The sequence below is a fragment of the Cydia strobilella genome, chromosome 10 (assembly GCF_947568885.1).
Source record: "Cydia strobilella chromosome 10, ilCydStro3.1, whole genome shotgun sequence".
In the NCBI taxonomy this organism is placed as follows: Eukaryota; Metazoa; Arthropoda; class Insecta; order Lepidoptera; family Tortricidae; genus Cydia; species Cydia strobilella.
In genome coordinates, this window is record NC_086050.1 from 1830953 (window position 1) to 1858588 (window position 27636).

The 27636-nt window shown below is 36.7% G+C and overlaps 2 protein-coding genes and 1 non-coding gene across 5 annotated transcripts in view; 2 read left to right on the top strand and 1 right to left on the bottom strand.

Moving 5' to 3' along the window:
- The window catches only part of LOC134744903 (syntaxin-binding protein 5), a 431872-nt gene that overhangs the window by 335128 nt on the left and 69108 nt on the right, over positions 1 to 27636 (top strand). Inside the window, exon 4 of the mRNA XM_063678851.1 lies at positions 17735 to 17869. Within this exon, the coding sequence (XP_063534921.1) occupies positions 17735 to 17869 (135 nt within the window). The remainder of the gene's footprint in view (positions 1 to 17734; positions 17870 to 27636) is intronic.
- The window catches only part of LOC134744846 (cathepsin L-like), a 480196-nt gene that overhangs the window by 320754 nt on the left and 131806 nt on the right, over positions 1 to 27636 (top strand). The gene's annotated exons all lie outside the window — the stretch shown is intronic.
- On the bottom strand, positions 4012 to 4083 carry Trnar-ccu (transfer RNA arginine (anticodon CCU)). The gene has a single exon. It is a non-coding gene; the product is annotated as a tRNA-Arg (tRNA).

A 27636-nucleotide genomic window follows, 5' to 3' on the forward strand; every position in this document is an offset into this window, starting at 1 on the left:
ACTTGCAGACAAATTATGATATCTTCCTTAACGCCAATCCAAGTTACACGCAAATACGATATCCAGCTATAAGTTAGGAACTTGCAGATGTTAAATGTCGCAAAACTAGTTAATGCCAAAATACTGTAGAATGGGACCAAGCTAACTGTGCATGGCATTTACAAAGCGTGGCAATTTTATCAATGGGGTAGGACGGGCACATTTGATGGTTTCACATAAAGTATACTATAAACTTACGTACAACCAAAGTGACCAATTGCGTTACATAATATTTAAACGCCCACTTGTCATATTGATTTGAGCATTGGCTCCATCTAGTGATAACCAGCGATCTGCAAACGACTGACAATGGGTAACCCTAAGCCTCGCTCATCTCGCTCTAACCCCCCTTTTCGGACCGGGACAAAAGACAGCAGAATTAATTATGAGGAAAACAAGAGCTCCCGTCATGGCTCGTGATTTAATCTAATTCCTTATCAAATTTTGCCTCGTGGTAGAATGGAGAATGCTTACCAGTTATTTATTCGCGGTGAAGTTTTTGTGAAGTGCAGAATAACCTTAACGGAACGTGCAGAAATTTGGATTGTTTTAATTTAAAATGCGTACCTTAAGCCGCGTCAATACCTAAAATGAGCACTCTGTCTATTTGTATTGGAGTAAATGAGATAGCAGTGTCGTATGTTACTGGGCCTGGGCAAGGGAAATAAGAAAACTATTGAAATAAAAATAATGTGGACTATTTGTGTGTACTCGTTAGCGGTTTATGTATAAATGTTTTAAAATTGTGTTTTTAATTGCAGTCCCATAAGTCAAAAAAATAAGGACAGAACCGTTTAATGATGGTTTTAAGACCAATCTGCAATTATTTTTTATCGAGCCGATTTCGTTCAATCATGTATATATAGAGTCTTTGAAATATAACGAATATTAACATATATTTTTTTGCGTTACTAATACAAATAACTTGCTTGTATTTCGCTTTCTGTGTATTTTTTTAACTTTATGGCGCACAATAAAGAATATTTACTTACTTACAAATAGTTTTTCTTAAAGAACTGCCTAAGCAACATCAATTTCCAAACATTAGGTGTTGACAACCCCTTAATAAAAAATATTGCAACATAAATTAAACCGAACCGAAAATTTTGTGCACGTGCCTTTAGGGTTAAACGCTGCCGTAATGGGAATTATTTATTTGGTCCGAAGTTTCACGAGAATTGTTTTCATTTAAGATGCGTAGCACGATTAACTTAAGTATAAGAAATTGCCATAACGCCACTTTATCCGTCTTCTCTTAACGTTGTTATGATTTTAGGAGTAGAAAGGTAGCTTGTTTATCGGTGTTCTACAGGATACATTTCGGGGAGTGTGCGATGGGATTACATAATTTAATCCCCCCATCTCCATTCTGCCACCGTGGGACTAGACGCGGACTTGCGTTTCACCCTTACGTCGTTACTCTGCCACTGATTCGTACTAAGCGCTATGCATCCAGCTTTATCATGCGAATGGCTAAGGAGTGGAATTCACTTCCTGCAAATATATTCCCAGTCCACTATAACTTGGATCTTTTAAATCGAGAGTGAATAGACATCTTTTAGGTAAGCATGTTCCATCCTAGACTGCATCGGCACTTACCATCAGGTGAGATTGCGGTCAAATGCTTGCCCTATTGTAATAAAAAAAAAGGAGTCGTTTGTTCATTAATTCATTCTTTTAATTAAATGGCTTCAATCCAGTGGGACTATTTCGCCAGTGTCGAGGTATTAGGAGCTTTAAATACGACTAAAATTGTACGGTTAGTACAAGACAGTGTACGGTGATTTTATTAGCTCTTGTAAAGCGATAGCTGGACTTTACAAGGGCCACGTGGACTACCGGCCGTCGTTACCCCGCTTTAGAAGTTACGCCATTGCACCCTCCGAGATATTTGAGTCGCTTAACTTCAAACTGGTAAATCCATCTGTCAGACTATGCGATTTTGGTATTAAGAAATAGCATAGAATAGGGAGAGAGAGAGATTATTATTATTATTTGCTGAGAGAGTCGAAGGATTTACCAGTCAAAAGTTAAGCTGGCCATACACACTAGGCCAGGTAAAACGTAGCGTATGTGGCATTCGACTGTGCAGTTTTCTAACCAGTTCGACTGTGCAGTTGAACTGTACAGCCAAAACTGCGCAGGCGTACCTTACTATTTCTCATTCCATCCAAGCAAAGGCTTGAAGCGGCTTCTAAACGCCATTGATATCAAAGGATCCCAAACTACTGACAAAACTAAAATAGTTTGGTAACATTTAAGTGGTCGGTCGATACCAAATTACTCCCCGGGGAGTTAAGGTATTATTTAGGGACCGACCGTTTGTGGGCTCGGCGAGGAAAAGGTACCCGGTAACTTGAGCTTAAACAATTCGAGAGAATGCCTGAGAGGATTGGACCGGCCCACAAAATAACTTTTTAATAGTTTAGTATCTAGTTATATTTTTTTTTAGTTTTTTTTTTGGAATTTACGAAAATGTGAAATGCTGTACTCGTTTTCACATAACAGAAATGCCTCGTCGAAGGTAAAATGCGTTAACAATATATACAATAGGCTTACTGGTAATAATACAGTTACTATTCGAGATCTAACGAATGTATAATCAGACATTATCGCTAAAAAGGGATCTCTTCCAGACAATTTTAGCGTAATGGGTCGAGTATCGCCTTTTTCTATCCTTAAATCGCTCGGTTTCCGAAAAGTTTTGGATTTTTTTACTACTTATAGTTTATTTTCTGTAAGATTGTATAACTTTTTTTTCTTTTGCTAACCAATCTTATAATAAAATGAGACTTTCTCTTTATGTTTTTCAGATTATATTTACAAGAAACAATGGACAGGTATTGAAGACCCTTCATCAAATACGTACAACCGCAAACGGCTTAGCAATAATAATAATTGTATACAAATGGTTCAGCCCTCGATTAATGGAAGCGGACCGGAATACAAACGACGCGTTATAATCCAGAATATTTAGTGAGAATTTACATAATACTAATTTGCTGACAATGTGACTTAATAGTCCCCGGCAAGCTCGGCCGAATTGCACCTTCCCATAAAAACGTAGTTCCGCTCTCATTTTAAAACTACGCGTTGGATTGAAATGAAACTTCGCACATACAATGACATGAGGTACATCTAGGTCTATAATTAGTTTATATAGCTCCAGTTTATAAAACAAACGAAATAGAGCTAAAACAAGTTTTGTATGAAAAACTTAAATTAGCTGTATTTTTTTAACTATTATCTGAAGCTACATAAACTAATTACAGACATAGATATACCTTATCCTATTATAAGTACAACGTTTCAGAGCAATCTAGCTAGTCGTTTTAAAATGGTAGCGGAACTACGTTTGTATGGAGAACCGAGCTTGCCGGGGACCCTAATAAACACAGATAAATAGTTAAAATAAGGTACATAAATTTAAAAAAACCGGCCAAGGGCAAGTCGGATTGGCGCACCGAGGGTTCCGTACTTTTTATTATTTGTTGTTATAGCGGCAACAGAAATACATCATCTGTGAAAATTTCAACTGTCTAACTATCACGGTTCATGAGATACAGCCTGGTGACAGACAGACAGACGGACAGCGGAGTCTTAGTAATAGGGTCCCGTTTTTACCCTTTGGGTACGGAACCCTAAACAAGATCCATTTTACCACACAGTCTACATGACAGGATGTATTTCCCGTTTGTATTTTAAAAAAATTTGTCTCTCTTTGGTCAATAGGTTAAAAATACTGTGGTCAATAACTTGTGTGCATATTCACATTACATCACACATGTTAATATAATAGGAGTATCCGTTTATGCGGATAAAGATTCGGTTTAAAAAAAATTACATTTTGCTGGGACATCAGTTATCCGCGACCACGACCAGTGAAACCTGCGTCGTAACGTCAGAAATAAACTAAATTCGCGATAGACCCGGTTATAAATATACTAAAGAAAAAGTGACCAAGTCCACCGGTGGCCGAGGCGGGAATCGAACCCGCCTCTTCAGCTTAGGAGGTTAACGTCCTGACCACTAAACCACCCGGCCACGGCGGTACCTGTCCCAAATTCTCCGGTGCGTTGGTCCGGTTAGCCGCGTAAGCTGAAGACGGTTCGATTCCCGCCTCGGCCACCGGTGGACTTGGTCACTATTTCTTTAGTGTATGATATCTATTTCAGTTTATAATTTATATATAGTAGTGTGACTACTTAAAAAACACAAATCAAAATGTTTCATAAAATAATTTGATTTGTTCCCTAGTTTTAAAGTCCCATTTTGGTACAATATGAACCTTTCTCGGTTATAGCGACTTTCGGTTATCACGACCTTATTATTAGTTCATCGGTCTCTTGGGGTGTTGTTATTTATTTATTTATGTTAAGGAGAACCAACAGCTATACACTTACAATAATCAACAAGATTAAAACAGGAAGCCAATTACAGGAACTCACAGGTAGTTACAAAATATTCAATTTTAAACTAATGCTAGCACTTACGCACACGCACATGCGTACAAAGAGACGAAAAAGAAGCATACCTAATTGAAAATTAATGGCAATAGAAGCCTTACAATAATCCTTGTTGAACACTTAGTTCATTAGCCCCTCTAGGGGCTTCTAGTTATAGTTATAGTTATTCTAATAACAACAGAGGTCTTCCAAGATGAAAACAAACTAAAGTAAAATTAATTAGAAACAAAAAAAAGTAGAGTTATAAACAGTTCTGATTGTATCACCTATCGGTCCGTATGTATCCGATCTGACCCTTATCAAAATTGTGTCTATATCATGTTGTAATATTCACAGACAGGACAAATTAGATCTCAATCTATACACGACCCCGGCATTCAATATTGTGCCGATTAAGGATAGGGGATGATCGATTCTCTATACAAACGTAGTCCTCATTTTCCTCCCTGAATACTGACATTACATAAAATATTTTTACACAATTTGATGTAGCTATTGCCGACCTATTTTCACTTAATTACAGCAGATAGAAGCTTTTAATTTTTTTTTATGAAACGTTTTTCGCTCCTAACTCTTATAATAACTGAAAAATCAAAAAATCTAACGGTCGGGCATAGCTATGATTAAAATACGTCAAATTGTGTAAAAATATTTTCTATTATGTTAATATCCAGAGAGGAAAATGGGGATAACGTTTGTATGGAAAACCGGTTTCGAGGCGGTCGTCCCCTTTCGTCTTAATCGGTACCGGGACAGATTACGCTCCGTCACAGTTAATAATCGGCCTGTTACCGGCTGGAGGTGCGATTATAGGTCGCGATTAATCGTGGCGTCCGGTCGCACGGTTTATCGACGACTTACCGAGTGCTTGAGACTGGGAGTATCAACTCTTTTCCAAAATGATGAAGGGAATTTTTCATAAAATAGATTTTGTTGGCATATATCGCAGGGGGTTATTAATTTTTTTAATTGAAAAGTTATTTCTGTTTTAGTTGATTTTCTTTCTATATACAATAAAGTATAGTTTTATAGTTTCTGGTAGCCATTCATCAAAACTATGGTTAGATGAAAATGATATTATATACTTTTTCGGAATTATTAAAATATTAGATTTTTCTCAGTTACCACGTAGCATTAATTTTACCAAGGTATCTTTTTAGGGTTTCGTAGTCACCAAGGAACTAGTTATAGTTTCGCTATGTCCATCTGTCCGAGGCTTTGCTCCGTTATCGTTAGTGCTAGAAAGCTGTAATCTGGCATGTATATATGTCGGCGGCAGATCGTAAAGTCGGGCATGTCGAGATATTTCTAGGCATATCATGAAACGCCGCCCTTTCACGATCTGACTAAGAATAACCCAGGCATATCACGATCTGCCTAATAAAAGAGGCGGCAGATCGATCATACCAATTGCATTCGTTGATATTCCTAGCTTCATACCGGGCGCATTGTAAAATAACATGAAACTTAGGTCAACTGGACGTAAGAAAAAAGGTCGTTGATATTTTTGTGCACAAGCAGTATTGTACTTTAGGCATTTAAAAAAATAGTTTGATTAACGTAGGACATGCTTCTTTAGGAATTTCGTACATTACACATTTTGATTTTCAATAGTCTGTCTTTGGGAATTTCGTACTTAGGATATTTGATTTTAGAAATTATGCTACATAACCGTCAAATCGTATTTGATATGCGTTTCGGTAATTTACCAACCCATGTTCTTGTAATTAATACATAATAATTATGCAACTACATACAATGTCCGATAATCCAGCCAATCTGCCTGCCGCTAATCGTGTTAATCATGACAATTGGCCATTGATTCGCTTGATTTGTGGACCGTTATTAGGAGTGTGAGGACTGATGCGTGATAAGCAAATGATAAGGTAGGTATTGTTATTAGTACCTATATAAAATATATTTTGCTCTAAGATTCTAATGACTAGGTTATAAGGATTGGCTATGAAGTGTAACCCTCAAAACTGTCTCAATCTGTAGTCTTAAGAGGCCGTAGTCGATTTTGGAGCAAAAATGTAAAATTGATAGATTTAGTCGTTGAAATTATACACGTTTTGTTACGTAATATCTAAATAACAAGTATTGATTTCTATTAGCACGTCTTCTCATCTTGCCTTTTAATAATGAGGTCGCGACCGTGCGTCACCGGTAATGCATGAAGAGAAGGGGCAGTTTTTAAAAATTCATCAAAAAATCATGGTGGTAAATTATACAAATTGATGTATAAAAATAGTTTCAGCAAATGTTGTAGATTGTTTAAGTATCAAAATTACGTTGAAATCAAGTCGATTTTCAGAGAAGTTGTCACTTGTTTTGAAGTAATTTCTGAAGAAAATTGATTTCGTCTAACTTTCATTTACACTACTTCAAAGTCATAATAATAAAAATGTAGTCTGATAAACGTCAAGTACAGGATATGTGTAATACAAAATTACCATGTTTAGCCGTTCAAACTTTACGAAATTTACAAATAAGAGCGACAAAATCAGTGCTTTACGCGCGTTTACCTAAACGTCCATCAGAAAAGCAAACATTACTAATTTAGTGAGTCTGTTTTCAAAAAATTGATTTGATAAAAGGTAAGATAAGAAGACGTGCTAATAGAAACCAGTACTTGTTATTTCAATTAGGTAACAAAAGTTGTAAAATTTCACGGACTAAATCTATCAATTTTACATTTTTGCGACTAAAATCGACACCGGCCTCTTAATTTCAGAACACAATTTTTTCAAAGTATTTACGTATTATTTTTAGAGCCGATGGAGTCTATTATTATCATCATTAGTATTATTATCATTAGTTCTTAATTTTAATACACTGCTATTAGAAGCGCTGGTGGCCTAGCGGTAAGAGCGTACAACTTGCAATCCGGAGGTCGCGAGTTCAAACTCCGACTCGTACCAACGAGTTTTTCGGAACTTATGAACGACATATCATTTCACATTTATACCAGTCGCTTTTCGGTGAAGGAAAACATAGTGAGGAAACCGGACTAATCCCAATAAGCCCTAGTTTTTCCTCTGGGTTGGAAGGTCAGATGGCAGTCGCTTTCGTAAATAACTAGTGCCTACGCCAATTCTTGGAATCAGTTGCAGAGCCCCCCAAAATGTCGGGACAACGCGAGGAAGAAGACACTGCTATTAGATAATTTACCTCCATATGCAAAAATGTTCGTTAAATTGGTTAAGTGAGCTTGCCTAACACCACCAGCAACTGACCCTAGTCCTACCTAACAGGTGAGGTGACAAAGGTTTGAGGTCAGATTACAATCAAAACTCACTAATAATTGCCAAAAAAAATATTAAACAATAATCAACCTCGTTTATTACTATTTATACGGTTTATTATGGCTCTAAACTTGTGGTAGTTATAAGTACGTTTTGGTTGTCACCCGACGATACGGAGACATAATTATCCTTAGTCACAAGTCACAGCAGAGATAAAGCACAATTTCTGTGCACATTCGAAAATTAACCCGATACAAGCTTCTTAGGGGGCCCACTGACTATCAGTCCGCCGGACGATATCGGCCTGTCAGTTAGAACAGTTCCGAACAACTGACAGACCGATATCGTCCCCTGGGCCCCTTTAAACGCGTTCCTTAATAAGTATTCTATTCCTATTTCTTGGCTTATTTCCCGCCAAATTTCTTAATTTCCTTTGATCACATGTGACATTCATAAGGAGATTGGGTGACCTTGGGATTGGAATTGTGTTTCGTGCTCTGAATTCCGATGAATAATTCAGTTTGCCGTAATCGAGGCGTTTGAACGCGTTACGCTATTGAATGAACTCTAATTTACAAAATTGCGAATAAAATACGACGTTGTATCCATTTGTTTAGAGTTCAAAATGTAATGGCAAAATGTTATCTACTATTTAATTTATTTATTTTATTTATTTGGGGCATCAACAGCAATACAAAAATTAATACAAATCATAGTGAACAGAAAACATAGCCAATAACAGATGTCCACAAAAGTACAATTAACATGCAATAACTAAGTGGAAACACAAAAAAAAGAAGGGAGTAAAAAAGCATTCTATACAAACTAGATATGGCTTGCATAACATGTGTACGTGTGTGCGTGTGTGTGTGCTATCACAACTATCACTGGCCAAGGATTCCTAGTCATGCCTACAGCAGATTTCGTTTCTAAAAATTTAGAGCTCACTAAAAATAGTAAATAAATAAATAAACTCATCATGCCACGTCTGAATACGCATATTAAGTAATACAATGCAGTTAGTGTAGCTATTTGAGTACACATATCTAAACATGATTATATTGAAGTTTAGAGTTTCTGTTACATCATGTTAATTTATCGTTATATTACAAAACCAATATCGAGACCGAGATACCCTTCAAATCCGTTAGAATATTTGATCTAACCCACACAAACTATTGTTTTAGGTTTGATTTATACACGGTGTAACATGAGGATACCGAATAATTTTAACAGCGTATTCCTTGATCATATTTAAAGACTATAATGTCCTATAAACTTTTCTGTAATTTGCCTAGTTTCAGAGTTAATACCAATTTAAAAAAGAAAGTTTTTATTGTTACATAGTGCAAAACGCATTTTTGATGTCGATGTTGCCACTGTGGGACGTAATCTAAGTAACCTTATTGATAGATGTCAAAAAGTGACAAGTAACACTTTGTACAAACTACGTTTTACGAAAAAAAAAGTAAAAGTCCATTTTAAGTGACAAGTTTACCAATAATATTGAATTTTTATGTACAAATACATCTGAAAAATCGAAAAAAAAACAAAAAATTTTTTTTTTGCGAATTTGACCTCAAAAATGTACTTAATAAACATTTTTTTCCTTCTTTTGGCCTCAGAAAAGCGTGGTTAAAACGTTTCCTCGTGAACACCTTGTATACCTCCAGACATCAATATCGTTTTGATAAAGTTTTCAATTCAACGCAACCAATATCTGTGCGTAAGTCAATAATCGACTTTATGTGAACGGAATAAGGAGTTTTATAGTTACACGGAAAAGTTGGCGTTTGTGAAGCTGACAGCTGAATATTTATTTATTTGTTTATACTTTATTGCACATAAAATATGTACAAATGGTGGACTTAATGCCTTAAGGCATTCTCTACCAGTCAACCACTGGGCCAAAAAGAGACGTTTGTTGGTGCAGGCTTTGTACTGTATTTGAATATTCAGGATTGTCTAATCACACCGTGACATCGCCAACATCTTGTTGAAACAACGAAATTTGGTACAGATCTGGTCATCTGCCTCCTTATCATCATATCAACTGAAAATCATCTGCTCCTAGCAAAGGCCTTCCCCAATGATCTTCACGATCGGTCTGGCGATGTATAGGCGCCTGCAGAATTGTGTTGTACAAAGTAGGGCGCAATTAAGGCCGTTCCATATGTTTGCTGCTGTCACTGTCACATTTCGCAAGAAAGAACGGGAAAGATAATGCACGCCAAGTGTCAATTTTGATCGACTTTTGTCGATTTTTATTTATTTTAAAAACGTTACCTTACAATATCGAAATTCGAAAGCTATGAAATTACTATTAAGTTAAGATTGTTTTTTCTTCTTTTTTTGTTTATCAGTATCACATAATAAATAACCGAGTAAAGTTGGATTAAAAGTCCGAGTTAGAGGTTACTTTGGGAATTAATTGTATCGAGCGAAGTGTCATAATTCGTGTATCGGAAGCTATGTTATTAAAGATATTATAGTCAAGAAGTACATATATTTTTTCCACGTCTACTAATATCAACGCCTCTTAGAAAAACATGATCATGTAAGGAGATTTTTCGCCTTCTGGCTCAGGGAACCGCCTTAAATAATTTTACGGTTTAGACTCACTTGTTTTTAGTCAATAAAACGGCCGTCGTGAACGCTGCTCGCACTGTTAGTGCTTGAGAAAGGAGACCTAGGCTCTTCGAAACATGTCGCGCGAGTGACTAAAAACAGGTGAGTAAACCGTAAAATTATTTATTGTAATGTAAATACATTGGTGACATTCCATGCCTGAAGGGTCCTTATGCTCCATTTACATCTCCTTTAGGTATGGAATGCCACATTTATTGATCTACTGAAATATTTTGTGAAAGAAAAGCTCGTAAACTAAAATACGTTGAAATATATCGCTGTAATAACAGGGTTCTATGTGTCACTTTTATCGAACTGAAATTTGAACTTTATCATAGTGACATTAAGTCGAATTTCAACTATCTTGAAAATGTAACATAGAACCCTGTAATTGGGGCAGCGATATGTAATAAGGCATAGTTATTTATCAGGTATTCCATCAACCTTTATTCATGAACATATTTATTTACGCAACATTTCTACTCTGTAAGTATCTATGAATTGGATATTGTTATGTTACATTTTTTCAATGAATATATAACGTTAAACGTTACGGCGCGTTACACGGGGTGGAGGGGGGGTCTAAAATCTTCGAAAATTGCGTTACGTAATATTTGAACGCCCCCTATGGTGCAATCTGTATATGTGTACTCATGGTGTTATACTAGAGTAGTTATTGAATTGGGTCCCCGGCAAGCGCGGTTCTCCATACAAACGTAGTTCCGCTCTCATTTTAAAACAACTAGCTAGTTTGCTCTGAAACTTTGTACTAACAATAGGATAAGGTACATCTATGTCTGAAATTAGTTTATGTAGCTTCATCTACCATAGTTAAATAAATACAGCGAATTTACGTTTTTCATACAAGACTTGTTTTTGCTCTATTTCGTTTGTTTTATAAACTGGAGCTATATAAACTAATTTCAGACCTAGATATACCTCATGTCATTGTATGTGCAAAGTTTCATTACAATCCAAAACGTAGTTTTAAAATGAGAACGGAACTCTGTTTGTATGGGAAAGTGAAAGGCCGAGCTTGCCGGGGACTCTTATGGAACATGATAATTAATAATTATAAATTGTAATCGATATCAAGTAGTTACATTAAAGACGCTTGTACTTGTACGATGCATTAACTTTTTTCATCGTAGCACTCACTACAGACGCTCCTCTCGTAGCAGCGTAGCGAGCTACAAGTGCTACAACATTGTTTTGCCCTGTCACTGGCAGTAACAACCAGGGACCGGCCCGCTATCCCTTATCGGGGTTTTATAAGGTTATTGCATAAGGCTTAACTCACCATACCCTTTGCCAGACGAAACCCTTTGTTTTGGTTTTAAAAACCCTTATATAAAGCTACCACATTTGAGTAATCGGTAGCCCAAATACCCTTACAAAACCCTTATCATCCGCTCACCAACACCTTGCATATTGCTTATAAGGGTTAGCCTTATAAAAGGCTTTCGTTTTAGCATATAAGCGTGCTAATTTAAGTCGTCTACCTTGTTCATAAAGCACACATTACTTCGAATCCGAGCGATCGTCGGCGGCGACGGCGGCGTTCTTTGACTAGGCACGTATTTTCTTCCTTTTCATACACTACCGTAGATATATACTAATCCTGTCTCTTTCACGCAAAGGGAAACCTTTATAAAAAGCGTTTAAAGATAAGGGTAACCCTTATTAAGAGCTACCCTTATTTTTGGTTAGCTTTTCGGTAAGGGGTAGTCAAAGATAAGGGTATGAATGGGCTTGCAGTTCAAAAGGGAAAGTCTTTCAATGTGTTAGCCGTGTTTAAGTGTCGCCCATTGAAAGGGTTTTATCGCGGAAAGGGTTGTCCGGTCCCTGGTAACAACAGAACTGAACAGTTTGAACTACTTTTTTTCAACAAAAGTTAAATGTATAATATAATAGCTAGGTACTACCTTTAAGTGTATGTCGTAAGTGATAAAAGTAAGTAGGTATGTACTATGTATGTATACGTGCAAAAAATGGGTGTTCTAAACTCCCCAACCCGCTCTAGGCCAGTTTGGAGGCCATAAAGCTAAAGCTTGATGTCCTTGTACAGTCAGCTGCAGAGAAAATGTACCCCACGTCCATACCAATTTACAGAACTTTGTATGCAGGGGGGGTGCCTTTTCTCTGCAGCTGACTGTACATAAAAAGAGGCCTAAGCCCAACAATGGGTCACATTCATATAAATTTTAGCCATAATGCCAATATTATTTATAATCATATATATAATAGACGCATAATCAGGGTTATTTATTAACTAAACTTATGTTTAAATATGAGTAATCGTTAATTCAATTACAAGCACTCACACAAATCAAAACTCAATATTCCTTTTAAGTCAAGTAATACCGCGGTATAATGAACAATGATATTGAAAAGCCTCCGCCGGGCATCAAAGCCGTGTCGGCGGTGGCTTTTGTTTATCTAAGCCCATTGTATGAGCACCGCACAAACTCCATACTTTGCCAAACAACAAAACACGCCAAAACAAACCCTAAGTCGGATCAATAGAGTTCATATTTGAATGGAGTTGAATTCGCTTTTTTGAAATCGAAATAGACTTTGGATAGTCGCAATACGGTTGCATTTCAAACATATGCAAAGAGATTTCTGATAAAGTTCGTCTCAAAATGGACTGTAAAGTTGGAACAATAAGGTTGAGATTACAATGCGGGTAGCGACGAAGGTGATAGCATGAAACGTGCTCTGTCGAGCGATTGAATATCAACTTTCTGTATACGCTACAAGGTTTAGATTTGAATGTGAAACAGATGAAAGCAACACGGTTGATAGTTTGATACAGATTTTCTGCCGCTCGCGCGAATAAAAATAGACTTACAGTCTCACTGACAAGGTTTAGATTCGTTTATGAGTCAAGGGACAATGCGTTGGTTAGCCACGGCGGGAAATGGTAGACCGGACGGACGGTAACGTCAATCATCTTACAGGCTATTCAGAAAGTTTTCCGACCACGTGCTATAAGTCTGTATCTTTAGATAGTTAAATAAATGTAAACAATGTGTTCTTACAATTTTAATAACAAAACTTCCGTGAGACACAGACATGTTAAATATATTAATAACGGGTAACGGGTCGGGTACGGAGTGAACCGTCGAGCGTTTTTCGACTTAAAATACGTGAGTGACCCGTTATTAATATATTTAAAATGTTTTTTACATTTTCGGGTCCTACTTGAAACATTTATCAACAAAACATTACACTCTTTTTTTGGGCAGTCGTGTAAAAATAGAAAACTGCTTGAATCAGTTCTTTCATCGTTCTGGTTTTAACCTAATATTTAATTTAATCGTGTAATGTTTTCATCTACCCTCAAACGGCTAAATATTCGATCTCGTTTTAGGTTCGTCTCTAGGGCGAAGTAATAACAAATATTACAAAACTATATAACTACTATAACTACTTGAAACATTTATCAACAAAATAGAAAACTGCTTGGATCCGTTCTTTCATCGTTCTGGCTTTAACCTATTTAATTTAATCGTGTAATGTTTTCATCTACCCTCAAACGGCTAAATATTCGATCTCGTTTTAGGTTCTTCTCTAGGGCGAAGTAATAACAAATATTACAAAACTATATAACTACTATAACTATTTGAAACATTTATCAACAAAATAGAAAACTGCTTGGATCCGTTCTTTCATCGTTCTGGCTTTAACCTAATATTTAATTTAATCGTGTAATGTTTTCATCTACCCTCAAACGGCTAAATATTCGATCTTTAGGTTCTTCTCTAGGGCGAAGTAATAACAAATATTACAAAACTATATAACTACTATAACTATTTGAAACATTTATCAACAAAATAGAAAACTGCTTGGATCCGTTCTTTCATCGTTCTGGCTTTAACCTATTTAATTTAATCGTGTAATGTTTTCATCTACCCTCAAACGGCTAAATATTTGATCTCGTTTTAGGTTCTTCTCTAGGGCGAAGTAATAACAAATATTACAAAACTATATAACTACTATAATTACTTGAAACATTTATCAACAAAATAGAAAACTGCTTGGATCCGTTCTTTCATCGTTCTGGCTTTAACCTATTTAATTTAATCGTGTAATGTTTTCATCTACCCTCAAACGGCTAAATATTTGATCTCGTTTTAGGTTCTTCTCTAGGGCGAAGTAATAACAAATATTACAAAACTATATAACTACTATAATTACTTGAAACATTTATCAACAAAATAGAAAACTGCTTGGATCCGTTCTTTCATCGTTCTGGCTTTAACCTATTTAATTTAATCGTGTAATGTTTTCATCTACCCTCAAATGGCTAAATATTCGATCTCGTTTTAGGTTCTTCTCTAGGGCGAAGTAATAACAAATATTACAAAACTAAATAACTACTATAACTACTTGAAACATTTATCAACAAAATAGAAAACTGCTTGGATCCGTTCTTTCATCGTTCTGGCTTTAACCTATTTAATTTAATCGTATAATGTTTTCATCTACCCTCAAACGGCTAAATATTCGATCTCGTTTTAGGTTCTTCTCTAGGGCGAAGTAATAACAAATATTACAAAACTAAATAACTACTATAACTACTTGAAACATTTATCAACAAAATAGAAAACTGCTTGAATCAGTTCTTTCATCGTTCTGGCTTTAACCTATTTAATTTAATCGTGTAATGTTTTCATCTACCCTCAAACGGCTAAATATTCGATCTCGTTTTAGGTTCTTCTCTAGGGCGAAGTAATAACAAATATTACAAAACTAAATAACTACTATAACTACTTGAAACATTTATCAACAAAATAGAAAACTGTTTGAATCAGTTCTTTCATCGTTCTGGCTTTAACCTATTTAATTTAATCGTGTAATGTTTTCATCTACCCTCAAACGGCTAAATATTCGATCTCGTTTTAGGTTCTTCTCTAGGGCGAAGTAGTAACAAATATTACAAAACTATATAACTACTATAAATAACTATTTGAAACATTTATCAACAAAATAGAAAACTGCTTGGATCCGTTCATTCATCGTTCTGGCTTTAACCTATTTAATTTAATCGTGTAATGTTTTCATCTACCCTCAAACGGCTAAATATTCGATCTTGTTTGAGGTTCTTCACTATGGCGAAGTAATAGCAAATATTTCAAAACTAAATTACTATTAATTAATCAAACCATCCCGATATATTCCTATTAACAAAATAGTACGATTACAGCAGCGTCATTGTTACGCTAAGTAATATATAGTAATAAAACTTCTGTAAGTTTTTGCACATTGAGTTTAAATTAATTGAAGAATTTTCTTGCCCAATAAAATACCTTATTGTGGTTTGTTTACATTCTCTTAAATACCTAAAGATACAGACTATAGCGGACCAGGGTGCGTAGTCAACATGCCAATCGCTTACGCTCCGTAGCGATCGAAACGCAACTATCACTGTCGCACTAATATGAAAGAGTGATAGAGAGACATAAAGCGTTTCATTACCACATTGAGATAAGAACTCTCGTGTTTGTATACGTACTTTGACGACCAGTCTGGCCTAGTGGGTAGACCCTGCCTATGAAGCCGATGGTCCTGGGTTCGGATCCCGGTAAGGGCATTTATTTGTGTGATATTTAAGTATTTATATATTATATATATCGTTGTCTGAGTACCCACATCACAAGCCTTATTGAGCTTACCGTGGGACTTAGTCTATTTGTGTAATAATGTCCCTATAATATTTATTTATTTAATATTTTATTTATTTATTTATTTACTCGTTCAGACACAGTCAGAAAGCAAAAGCTTCGCTCGTTCTGCTCTACCGACCTGTAACCTGTAAGTGAAGTATGTGCACAAACGCAATAGTTAGAAGCGACGAGAGCCTGTAGACGATCTTATCTTTCACATTAATGTATAAAAAACCGGCCAAGTGCGAGTCGGACTCGCGCACGAAAGGTTCCGTACCATTACGCAAAAAACGGCAAAAAAATCACGTTTGTTGTATGGGAGCCCCACTTAAATATTTATTTTATTCTGTTTTTAGTATTTGCTGTTATAGCGGCAACAGAAATACATCATCTGTGAAAATTTCAACAGTCTAGCTATCACGGTTCATGAGATACAGCCTGGTGACAGACAGATGGACAGGCGGACAGCGGAGTCTTACTAATAGGGTCCCGTTTTTACCCTTTGGATACGAAACCCTAAAAACCCACTCAGTGTTAATTTTTAAACTTTTTATTCGTTGAAATCTGAAATTACTTTGTGAATTCGACAAGTGTAAATATCTCCGTATCCCCTGGAATATTGGATGGTGTCGGATTAATATTGGTGTATTGGACATACGTACAGAGCCGTAATCCCTCCTGAGTTACGTTTCGATGATTTGTGTAAATCAGATATGTTATGTGCTTTTTAAATTGCTGGTATGCATGAGTATAATGGTTGGTAAAGTATTTTCAACAGTGTTTTTTAATGTATGGTATCTATGGGTCGTAAACGGATGGGAAGGGGGTACATTGTATGGGGCATTTTCTATGAAAAGGGACCTTATTGTCGATGGCGCTTACGCCGCACAGCGTCGCGCGGCATTGTATTTATATCGGAGCATGGTTAATAATGGCGTAAGCGCCAACGACAATAAGGTCCCTTTTTATAGAAAATACCACGTATAATGTTAAAAAGATAGATACTGCTGAAGGCAGGTTGGGGGTTACGAAAAAATTGTCATAACAAGGGGAGACACATACCACATACCTCTCACGGACACGGGTATACCTAGGTTTGAGCTGTAATTCCTACTCTAGCCCAACTTTCGACAGTAGAGAATAAATTATTAAATTCATTTACGTAGCACTGAACTAAAAAAATAAACGCTGTAGAAAGGAAATGCACTGTGAATGCACTGCGATTCCTAAATTCGATAATTTCGAGTAGATCTCTTTCTCTATTTTAAATGATATTTTCTTGGTATAAAATAATATAAGTGTTCTCAAATGCTTGCTACTCGTACTAGCTGCTCCAGTATTCAAATTCCGATGTTTTGTATGCACCCGAATGTTATTCCTGTCGTGCATTTTGAATACTAAACTGTACTGAATCTTAACCAGGTTTCATGGGAAACTGTATTGAACGGTGCTGGCGGTTTATGTTATTATTTCCTGACATTACTTATATAATGATGTTTAGAGTCTGACGCCCTCATTCATAAAACTTTCCAAGCCTCACTTTCAGTCGAATAACGACAACACATGTCACAACATGTCGAGCGTTTTTCGACTTAAAATACGTGAGTGACCCGTTATTAATATATTTAATATGTCTGTGTCTCACGGAAGTTTTGTTATTAAAATAACTATACATTTGTTGCAGAATCACATGTTTGCACTTACCGCTGCAGTCAAAATGGGTGCACGTGGGCACGGAGCGCGGCAACGTGCATGTGGTCAACATAGAGACGTTCGCGCTGAGCGGTTACGTCATCAACTGGAACAAGGCCATCGAGGTGTGAGTACCCTAGCATATGTATTACTTATTTGCCTGGCGCGATGACCCAATATGAGTCAAAAGCTGAGCTGAGCTGAGTCACAGGGGTACAATTAACATAATCTAGATATCATGTTGACATTTAAACGTAAGTTCGAATTAGCTTCCTAGACATATTTTTCCTTCATACCTATATATACAAGAAAAGAGCGTACCCATCTTAAATTCCAGCAACGCACTTACAACCCCTCTGGTGTTGCGGGTGTCCATGGGCGGCGGTAATCGCTTATCATCAGGCGATTCGTCTGCTCGTTTGCCTGCTATAACCTAAAAAATATAGGTAGTCGTGAATGTCGTAATCTCGTCACTACATGTCGAGTTAATACTTAAAGCGAGACAAATTACCCACTCAAAGAAATAGCAGAACTAATTTCCTAAATCCCTCTTCTTAAAAACCTTTTCACTCCACTTGTAAACAGTACTAATGTCTTAAATTTAATCATGGTTTAAATTAAAAACTCTAATTAACTCAGGGGCCTATTCTAGAACTGTTCGTAACTCGACGACATTCATAAATGCGCGACAATTATCGCCAGCTCTTATCGCTCACCTATATTATGAGCCACTGAATGGAATTAAACGAATTGATCGTTTCATTCACTAAAAGCATTCCGAATGAATGATGTTATATTTAGACCGTTATCGCTGACACGACATTTGGGGCGAAATTGTTTTATTTTCCTAATATTAAATGGTATAAATAAAAGCGTGCAAAATGTGTTTAGTTTGTCACTACACGTTTCTTTATGTAAGGGAAATATTAGGTAGGTAATTTGCTAGGATTGACATTTGACACGTTTGTATAATGCTTGTTTTGAAACACACTATGTCTTCTTAAACTTTAAAAAAAAAACACCATTTTAAATTGCAACAAAATTGCAGACAATTTCACGAGATGCATAATCAAGTTCTCTCGCGACTACTTTAATTTGTAATTCAAAGGCAGTACACCGAAATTGTTGGCATTTCATCAGAAAATTAGCATTAGGTGTTTCATTTATGCATGGCATTTTCATTTTTGTAGTGAAATTGCTTTGATAAAAGGGCAGTGCAGGTGCAAGTCTCATCTCGGGAGAGTTCACCGCCCGCTGCATCTCGCCGGAACGTAGTGGAATCAGCATTAGTAGCTACTCGTTAAACAAAAACATGGCAGTTTTACAGTTTGTCAAGGGTAAAAAAGTATAGTAAGTGATGCTGATGTATTTATCGGTATTTTTAGTAAATTATTCGCATCTTTGTTTTACGTTTCACATAGGCTGGACACCAAAGTACTTAGGCCAGTATATCGGGCACTTATACCTACAAGTTATCTCTACCCATACACACATAAGCAGTTAAGCACATAACATACGTAATAGCAATTAGAAAGCTCATTCAATTGTTTCTATTGTCGCGCAAATCGCAAATTTTAAATTCAAATTGATTTTCCAACGGATATTATTGCTGTTACCAACGCGCGGTGGAGCACTTAATTTGTTTATGGCCAAAAAGCGTCCCCAGGAAAGTTATGTTTCGGGAGCTAACTGAGTATACTGTTTTATTTTTACTATGCCCTGTTTCTTTCGTCTCGCCTCAAGTGACTTTAAGCGAAAACTCTTCAGAATTGCCCCTTTATGGGGGTGCGGTTTTAAATAATATTGCAGAATATTTACATTCATTTGACGTTGAAATATGGCGTTTGCCTGTTGCAAGTTTTGAATAGAAAGGGGTTATTTACTGCGGTTAATTAATTTATTACCGTTTTTAACAAATGTTGGTTGTCAATAAGGAGGTAGGTACAAGAACGGTATTGAGATTTTTGATTTGCGTGTCATTTCACTTAGGTATTCCTGCATTTACCTTCTTAAAAAGTAATTATACGTTATACGAAATGGTTTGTCACGTCTACGTATTTCGTAATAATATATTTTTAGAGTCGGATCAAGCTAATTTTGCACGGCATTTGCAATGACAAAATGTGGCAACGTCATCATTAATGTTACATTTCTATGAAAATATGACATTTATATAATGGCCCTTCCCCACTTTGTTCCGTTCAAGTTGCTGCAAGGTTAGCTTATGCGGACTATACCATTTCGAAATGAAAGTTGCGTTCCGGAATAAGCTAGCGTGTAAAATTGCGTTCCGGAATAAGCTAGCATGTAAAATTGCGTTCCGGAATAAGCTAGCGTGTAAAATTGCGTTCCGGAATAAGCTAGCGTGTAAAATTTAGGACCTTGTCATAGTCCATAACTATGACAAGGTCCTAAAAACATCGTCTTGTAGCTAGTCCACGACATAATGCAATAAATATACTGAATACTAATAGCCACCATAACACACGAACCCAGAAATAAAACTTCAAAATACTAAACTTTGAGAATCACCCCTGCGGACTAAATACACATATCCCTGAAATATAGATTACCGCTTAGTAGATCCCACGTTATGAAGCATAATATCTATCTCGCACTCGCAAGTGCTTTTACAGCACTGGAAAGAGTGGGTAGAAGCCTATGCCGAAACACACAACACTAAGCGCCACTTGCACCATTCCACTAACCCGGAGTTAAGCGGTCAAACCGTTAATCTAATGTCTAATTGTACTGGTAACAATGATAACTACAGGTTTAACCGGTTAACCCCGGGTTAGTGAATGGTGCAAGTGGCCTTAAGGGTCATTTTATAAACATACTTACCACAAGTCAGTCCAAAACCAATAAGTATGTTAAAATTTTGCTCTAATGTTTCCTATATGGAATATGACTATAGTACTAGAAAGTAAATGATGTCGATAAAAAATATATACTGTCTAAAATAAAATAACATTATAAAAAGGATTATTAAATAGATCTAGTACTATACACACATCAATGTCAAATTATATAACAAATTAATTAATCAAAGCATGTTCATTATTTATTTAATTATTTGTATATATTCTTTTACAGAGTAAATTGTAGTAATTTTACTCAAAATAATCATAAATAATATAATAAAAATTGCGGAGCAGTAAAATCAGCTGCTAACCGGTTTGACAACTGTCATGCGATGCGGCACGGGGTGAAAATCCTTTGATACCTATAGAAGTGTCCTACGTGGGCGATCTCGTTGCGAACGCGAACGCCGTGGGCCCGCCGGGCCACGTCACGCTGCTTCGCTTTGCGTTCGCGAGTTGTTCGCTTACGTAAGACGCTGCGTTATTGTGGGACTATGTGGGATTTGTTTAAGATTGACCCATAATATTTATTTAGGCTTATTTCATTTTATTAGTATGTATTTAGTGTAGTATCTAGCGTTAAGAACAGACCTGTACCGTGAACAAAACTGCCAACGTTAAGCACCGCAAACCGCAGGACAATGGCTACACAACACACAAAGCAATTTAAACCTTAATATCAACACACTTTAACGTCCCATTCTCCTTGCCTCATGTTTCTGTTTTTGCCCAGTTGATTTTAGACTGTATTATCTGTGGGTTTCGGTTTAAAATGACTTGGTTGTGTAAACTGGGTAATAAGGGCGGGTACACAATAGGGATGGGTCCAAAATGATCGCTGAATAGGCTTCGATATCGCCATTTGAGTTGTTTGCTGTTTAAATATGTTTGAAAACTCGAGCGCAATTTCGCAGGTGCTAAAGTCGTATTTTATGTTGGATTGGTGAATAAAATTTTGTTTTCCCTTACGTTGCCTGATGCAATCGATCTAAAATTGGAGTAAGTATGTCGTAATGTTACGGAACCAAGAATTTCGAATTTTAAACCCAGGAGCCGCGTATTCTGATTGTAATAACAGGTTACGAATTTGATTTGAATTTGCATATTCATATCCATAAGGAGGGCAATGGAGAGAGCTATGCTCGGGGTTTCTCTGCGTGATAGAGTCAGAAATGATGATATCCGCAGTAGAACTAGGGTCACCGATATAGCTCGCAGAATTGCAAACCTTAAGTGGCAGTGGGCGGGGCACATTGCTCGCAGAACTGATGGCCGGTGGGGCCGGAAGGTTCTGGAGTGGCGTCCGCGTACCGGAAGACGAACTGCCGGTAGGCCTCCAACGAGATGGAGCGACGACCTGGTGAAAGTCGCGGGAATTCGGTGGTTGCGAGCGGCACAGGATCGGTCGGAGTGGCGAGCCTTGGGGGAGGCCTATGTCCAGCAGTGGACGTCTATCGGCTGACATGATGATGATGATGATGATGATATCCATAAGGAATCCAGATCAAATTAATAACCTGTTATTTATTACAATCAGAAATACCTACGCCTCATGATTTTGTTAAGTTTCCAGATGTCACGATATTATTATGTACCTAATCTATATGTAATTAGGTAAAGGTAATATCAACAAGCAGCCATTGTAAATACAGCCTCTTTTGTCTTCTGAACATCTGACAATAATATAAGAAAAAACACAGCATCATTACACGTGACAAAAGACACCGCCACCGGATCCTCAAAGATCCCCTAATTTCCTCCATTCTCATGGAAACAAACATCATATCGAAAACAAATTACAATTTCACGTACACAATTTATTTGCCACCCTCCGAAATCTCGCCGTAATTGCTCCCCGTAAAACGTGACGTAAAAGTGACGGTTACGGGGAAATTGATATTTCTACCGCCGCCAGCAATGCGTATCTCCGTGCGTATGCGTATATGCGTACTCGTAATATAACTTGTGGTGTGAGGCGTTGTTATATGACAGCCCTCGTTTGTATAGTCTGGCAAAGTCACTTAGAACTAACACGGGACTTAATCGCGTACAAACTTACGTTTATTTATGGCCTGACGTTTCGAACGTGACGTTACGTTCGTGGTCACAGGCAGACTGGCGAGGAATTTTATCAACATCTTGCCGCGCGGGTTTTCCGAACTACCCGCACTTGACTTATATTGACCGGGATATAGACCGTGATTACCTTTTGTATTATTTGTGAACTCCCGATATTTCGACGCAGTTACATGCATCATGTTCACGGGTGACTGAAGATAGCGGGTTAGTGTCAAAGTTGTGTAGACAGCGCTCTGTCTACCCTCATTCTTGCGCGTCGGCTGCGTTCACTTTCAACGTTACTAACGGTCGCATTCACACTTGTTGGTCCGGTCGCGTTCACAATCGTTGTGAAATATCGGGAGCTCACAAATAATACAAAAGGTAATCACGGTCTATATCCCGGTCAATATAAGTCTAGTGATACTAACCGTGAATCATTCAAAACTCTACCCGTACTTGATCTTGATTATTAACTTGTACGCTAGGGTTGTCACTTTGTCCCGTGTTAGTTTTAAAATTATGAGTGAAAATCGTGTTAGTTTAAATCAGTATATATGTAGATCTCACGTTTCACATAATCACATAAACCCACCGCCAAGAAGCCGCTCCTATACAATCGAAATTACGCTCTCATTTTAAAACGACATGCTAAACTACATGAAACTTGGCATTAACATTTACTTACGTAATTTATCCATGTCTGGTATTAGTTTTCGTTGCTAAAAATCACTACTTTATAAAGCAAAGTACCTTGCCGCTTCTGTCTGTCTGTATGTTCCCAATGAACTCAAAAACTATTGAACGGATTTTCATGCGTTCACGCTGGTTAGACTGACGGCGGCAATAGAATTTCTACATCTACAGACATTTGCACTCCGTGATTGTCTAATTTCACAGCCACACGAAATCGATAGGCAGGAAAAATCATACCGTCATTAGCATAATCCACTGTCCGACGGATAATTGATAGACGCTGGCCGACGCGATAAGACCGTGTGCGGGGCGCTTAACGGCACCATTAGTACGAGCCCGTTAAATTTGATAACACGAGAAGACAATGGTCAATGGTTATTGCATCGTGTGAAGGGTATAGATGAATCTTTTGCGAACGTAGTAGAAATGATCATAGGGGTGAGTATGGTTGATCATGGTTGATATTTTAAAGGGCTTAGAGTTAAACCAAGAAAAGTCTGCAGAGATTTTGACGGCAGGTGTTATTTTAAACGTCAAACTTCTATGAAATTATGACGTATAAACCAAAATAACACTGGCACTGCGTGTGCTGTCAAAATCTCTGCAGACTTTTCTTGGTCTAACTCTACAGGCTTTGGCCTTAAAATAAGGTTGTAGGGGGCAATCGTCGTTTTGAGAGATGGGGTGTGATACAGTAACGGCACCAATCATGAACCGTAAATATTTGGAATATTTTTGATATTTCACTGATGCCTGTCAATTTTCTAAATGTTGAATGTCATATTCGTCTTTTATGTTTTCTTCGTGTTAAATGAAAGATACGACCATTCGTTTCAACAGGGGTCCCTTTGTTTGACATAATTATTGAAAGTCCGGGCCGGGTCAGGGCCGTATGCTTGTTTGCCACCGACGTAGTATAAAAAAAAAAAAAAAGTCATAATGTAATGATTGTCATATTATCATTAGTCATAATTCTGAAACCGTTAACTTTCAGGATTTTCCTCAGGTTATCCTATATATAGGATAGGTTAGGTTAGGTTTGTTTTATGGCAATCCTGTTACGCGTTTCTGAGAAAAGCCAAATTATGACTAACGAAAATGTGGACAAACAATACATTATGACTTAAAACTAAATGGGAAACAATAGAGACCCGTTTCAACATAATTAACAAATTAAAACTAGGTATGTTTTTTTCTTCAATTAAGGACAGTATGGCGCTATTTCTGTAATGCAACAAAATTAAACTTTTTAAAGTTCAAAGTTCAGTGTTTTTATTTGTAAGTATATGTCAAACTGATTACAGTGGCGGTAAATAAATATTTGTAGCACTATACCCTGCCTGATGGCGTACAAAAACTTGAATAATACATAAATTAGATACATAAATTTAATTAACTCGCAATGTTTAAGAAATAAAGCAGCTTTTAAAGTGTCATTGAACTCCAAAGTTGTGCATCATCCGCGGCGCCCGACCCTAAGCAGAAACAAATTACAATCAAATTTATTTGTCATTTGGAACGTAACTTCAGCATTCGTGGCGCGCTGGCTCGCCCTTAGTGTCCTCATTACTTTAACATGTTACAATATACAGTAAATACATTACTTTTTTTTGCGTGACGCAGTCGTGTAAAAAATCTTATATTATATGTATCAAACTGAATTTATTTTGTAGTGACGTATTTTTTTGAGATTATGGTATTTTGATATCAGGTGGGCGACTTCTCGCTTTTCTTTAAAAAAAAAAAAAAAAAAAGAAAATATCTTTATTTCAGAACATTCAAAATTCCATACAATATTGTTAGTACCATCGTTATACCTATGTGTTAGTAAATACATTAAAAATAAAAACAAAACTTTTAACAATAAAATCAAAATCCAATAAATTTAAAATATCTTTAAATACCCTTTCTGCTGTTAAAAAGGCTCATAGGTTTTGCTCAAAACTTTTGTTAACATTACATTTCTCCTTTGTTGATGACATAGTCATCTAGAATCACGACTAACACTAAAGTAATGTTTTATTTTAAAGAAAACCTTTTTGTTAAGCTGCTTTTCAACAAAGCATACAAGCAGGAGTGTTTTAAATCGACACGAGTTGCGAATTACATATTCGCACGTGTATCGTACAACGTTTTACAGTAAATATGGCCCTTTAAACTTTAGACATATGCACTAAAAGTGCTCTTTACCCACAAAAAAATTGCAAGATTTTATAGCATAAGCAAGTCTTTTGTCAAATAAAAAAGAAATGCATATTAATTTCTTGAAGGAGGTAGTATCTGCTTTCATTTGATTAATTAGACAATGCAGATTAAAGCAATATTCCAACAGGAATGAAAACTGGAAAAATAACTAAGAAAGGAAATAATTTCCCCCACAAAGACACTGAAATTACCGCTACTCTCACCTTAATTGCAAAAACTGGAATACAGGGCAGCGGTTCACAAAACGATACAGCACTGCATTGTAACTGGTAACTGACCAGTATAACTTTCCCGCAAATTGTGCATAATATCGGCACAAAGGATAACTGCTAGCAATCAGTATATGGACTTAACCTTTTGGACGCCAAGAGCCACTAAATAGGTCGTGTGCTGTCGTGCCTGCCACGCCAGCGACCACTAAAGTGGTAATGGCGGACGCTGTCAAAGCAATTGTCCTGCTGACAGATAAGGTTTGTATTCGTTCTTGAGCGTTCAAAAAGTTAAAGACAAATACCTACTTATAATTGCTTTCGCCATAACTCAAATGAAGTTGATTTAGATATCACACAGGCCATTTCGAACATCCACCTGACATCAAACCGATATTTGAATCATATTATATTGGAATCATATCAATTCTGTCATTCGGGCGTGGGCGTCTCGCTCGCACTAATACATGTACGGACAAGTCAGAGCGAAATGAACTTGGAGTAGAAAAAAAAATTCTGCCCTCTAGCCGGAAAGCGTCAACTTTGAACCTGCTGCGCTAAACGAAGTTGCCACTTTCCGACTCCGCCGAAAAGAAAAATTAGTACCTATACACGCCTCGGCCGCTAATTACTTGAAAGCCTCAGATCAAAAGCTTGTTACTTTACTGCCTAGGAGTGTAATATACCTTATTACGATCGAGTTAAATCATAGATACTAGGACGACTTTTTATAGTGTTCTTAATAGGTATATTCGTCGTGTAGTAGAAGGTATGCAAGGATTTTTAATCTTCTTTTCCCGGTAAGTCTTAAACTCAATGCGAACTCCTGTGACACATGTCAATCTTGGTTTAAAATTAAATTGTTAAAGTAAATTGAGTTTTGTTACTCCGAATATTAATCCTTCTCCGAATATCAATAACAGCATAGAGTAACTTATACTAGAGCGGTACTGTCATAGTAAATTTTGTAACCCCAGTAAATTCACTGCCATCTGTCGACACACTTTAAAACTAAAAATGAAGATTTATAAAAATACGATGGAATGTATTTAAATATAGATAAATGATTTTTGTTATTTGCATTAATTATTTTTATGATTTTGACCCATGTTCTTTCACTGATATGCGTTAAAATTGTTAAATACCAAACGAAACCGTCAACGCCATCTATACGACTGTAGGCCAAAACAAGTAGCGCCCTCTGAACGAGAATCAAATTTTCTTGATTTTCGAGGCACGTTTTTTCCTAAGACTGTATCCATCTATTACGGAGTTATATCTTTGATAACAGGTTGTAATTTCAATTTTTTATGAAAGTAAACAATTCCTTAGTTAATCTGTGACAGCTCAATGTTTATTCAAGCAGAACTATTTCCAGAAAGTTCACGCCTTTGGGTCACCAACAACTCACAAGCCATTTTATATTTACTAATATTACTTGACCCATAGATTCGTACAATCTCTGTGTTATCGTAGATCTGATATAATGTTGGTTTGTGCGAAGAAAACTTGTGAATACAGTCAATTGGAATCAACACACAACATTAGTCAGGACTTTCACTGGGGAAATGATTGAATGGTCCCCTGATCGATTTGTTTCTAAACTGCTTCAATGCAGGGTTTGGTTTAGACGTTTATTGTTTACAAATAGTTATATACGATACAAGTGCGGAAAAGAGGAAATTCGAAACGAGTGGCGATAAATTAAATCGACACGAGTTGCGAATTACCTATTCGCACGTGTATCGTACAACGTTTTACAGTAAATATGGCCCTTTAAACTTTCGACATATGCACTAAAAGTGCTCTTTACGCACTAGTGCGAGAAAGTAGTACCATATGTACTGTAAATTAAGTTACAC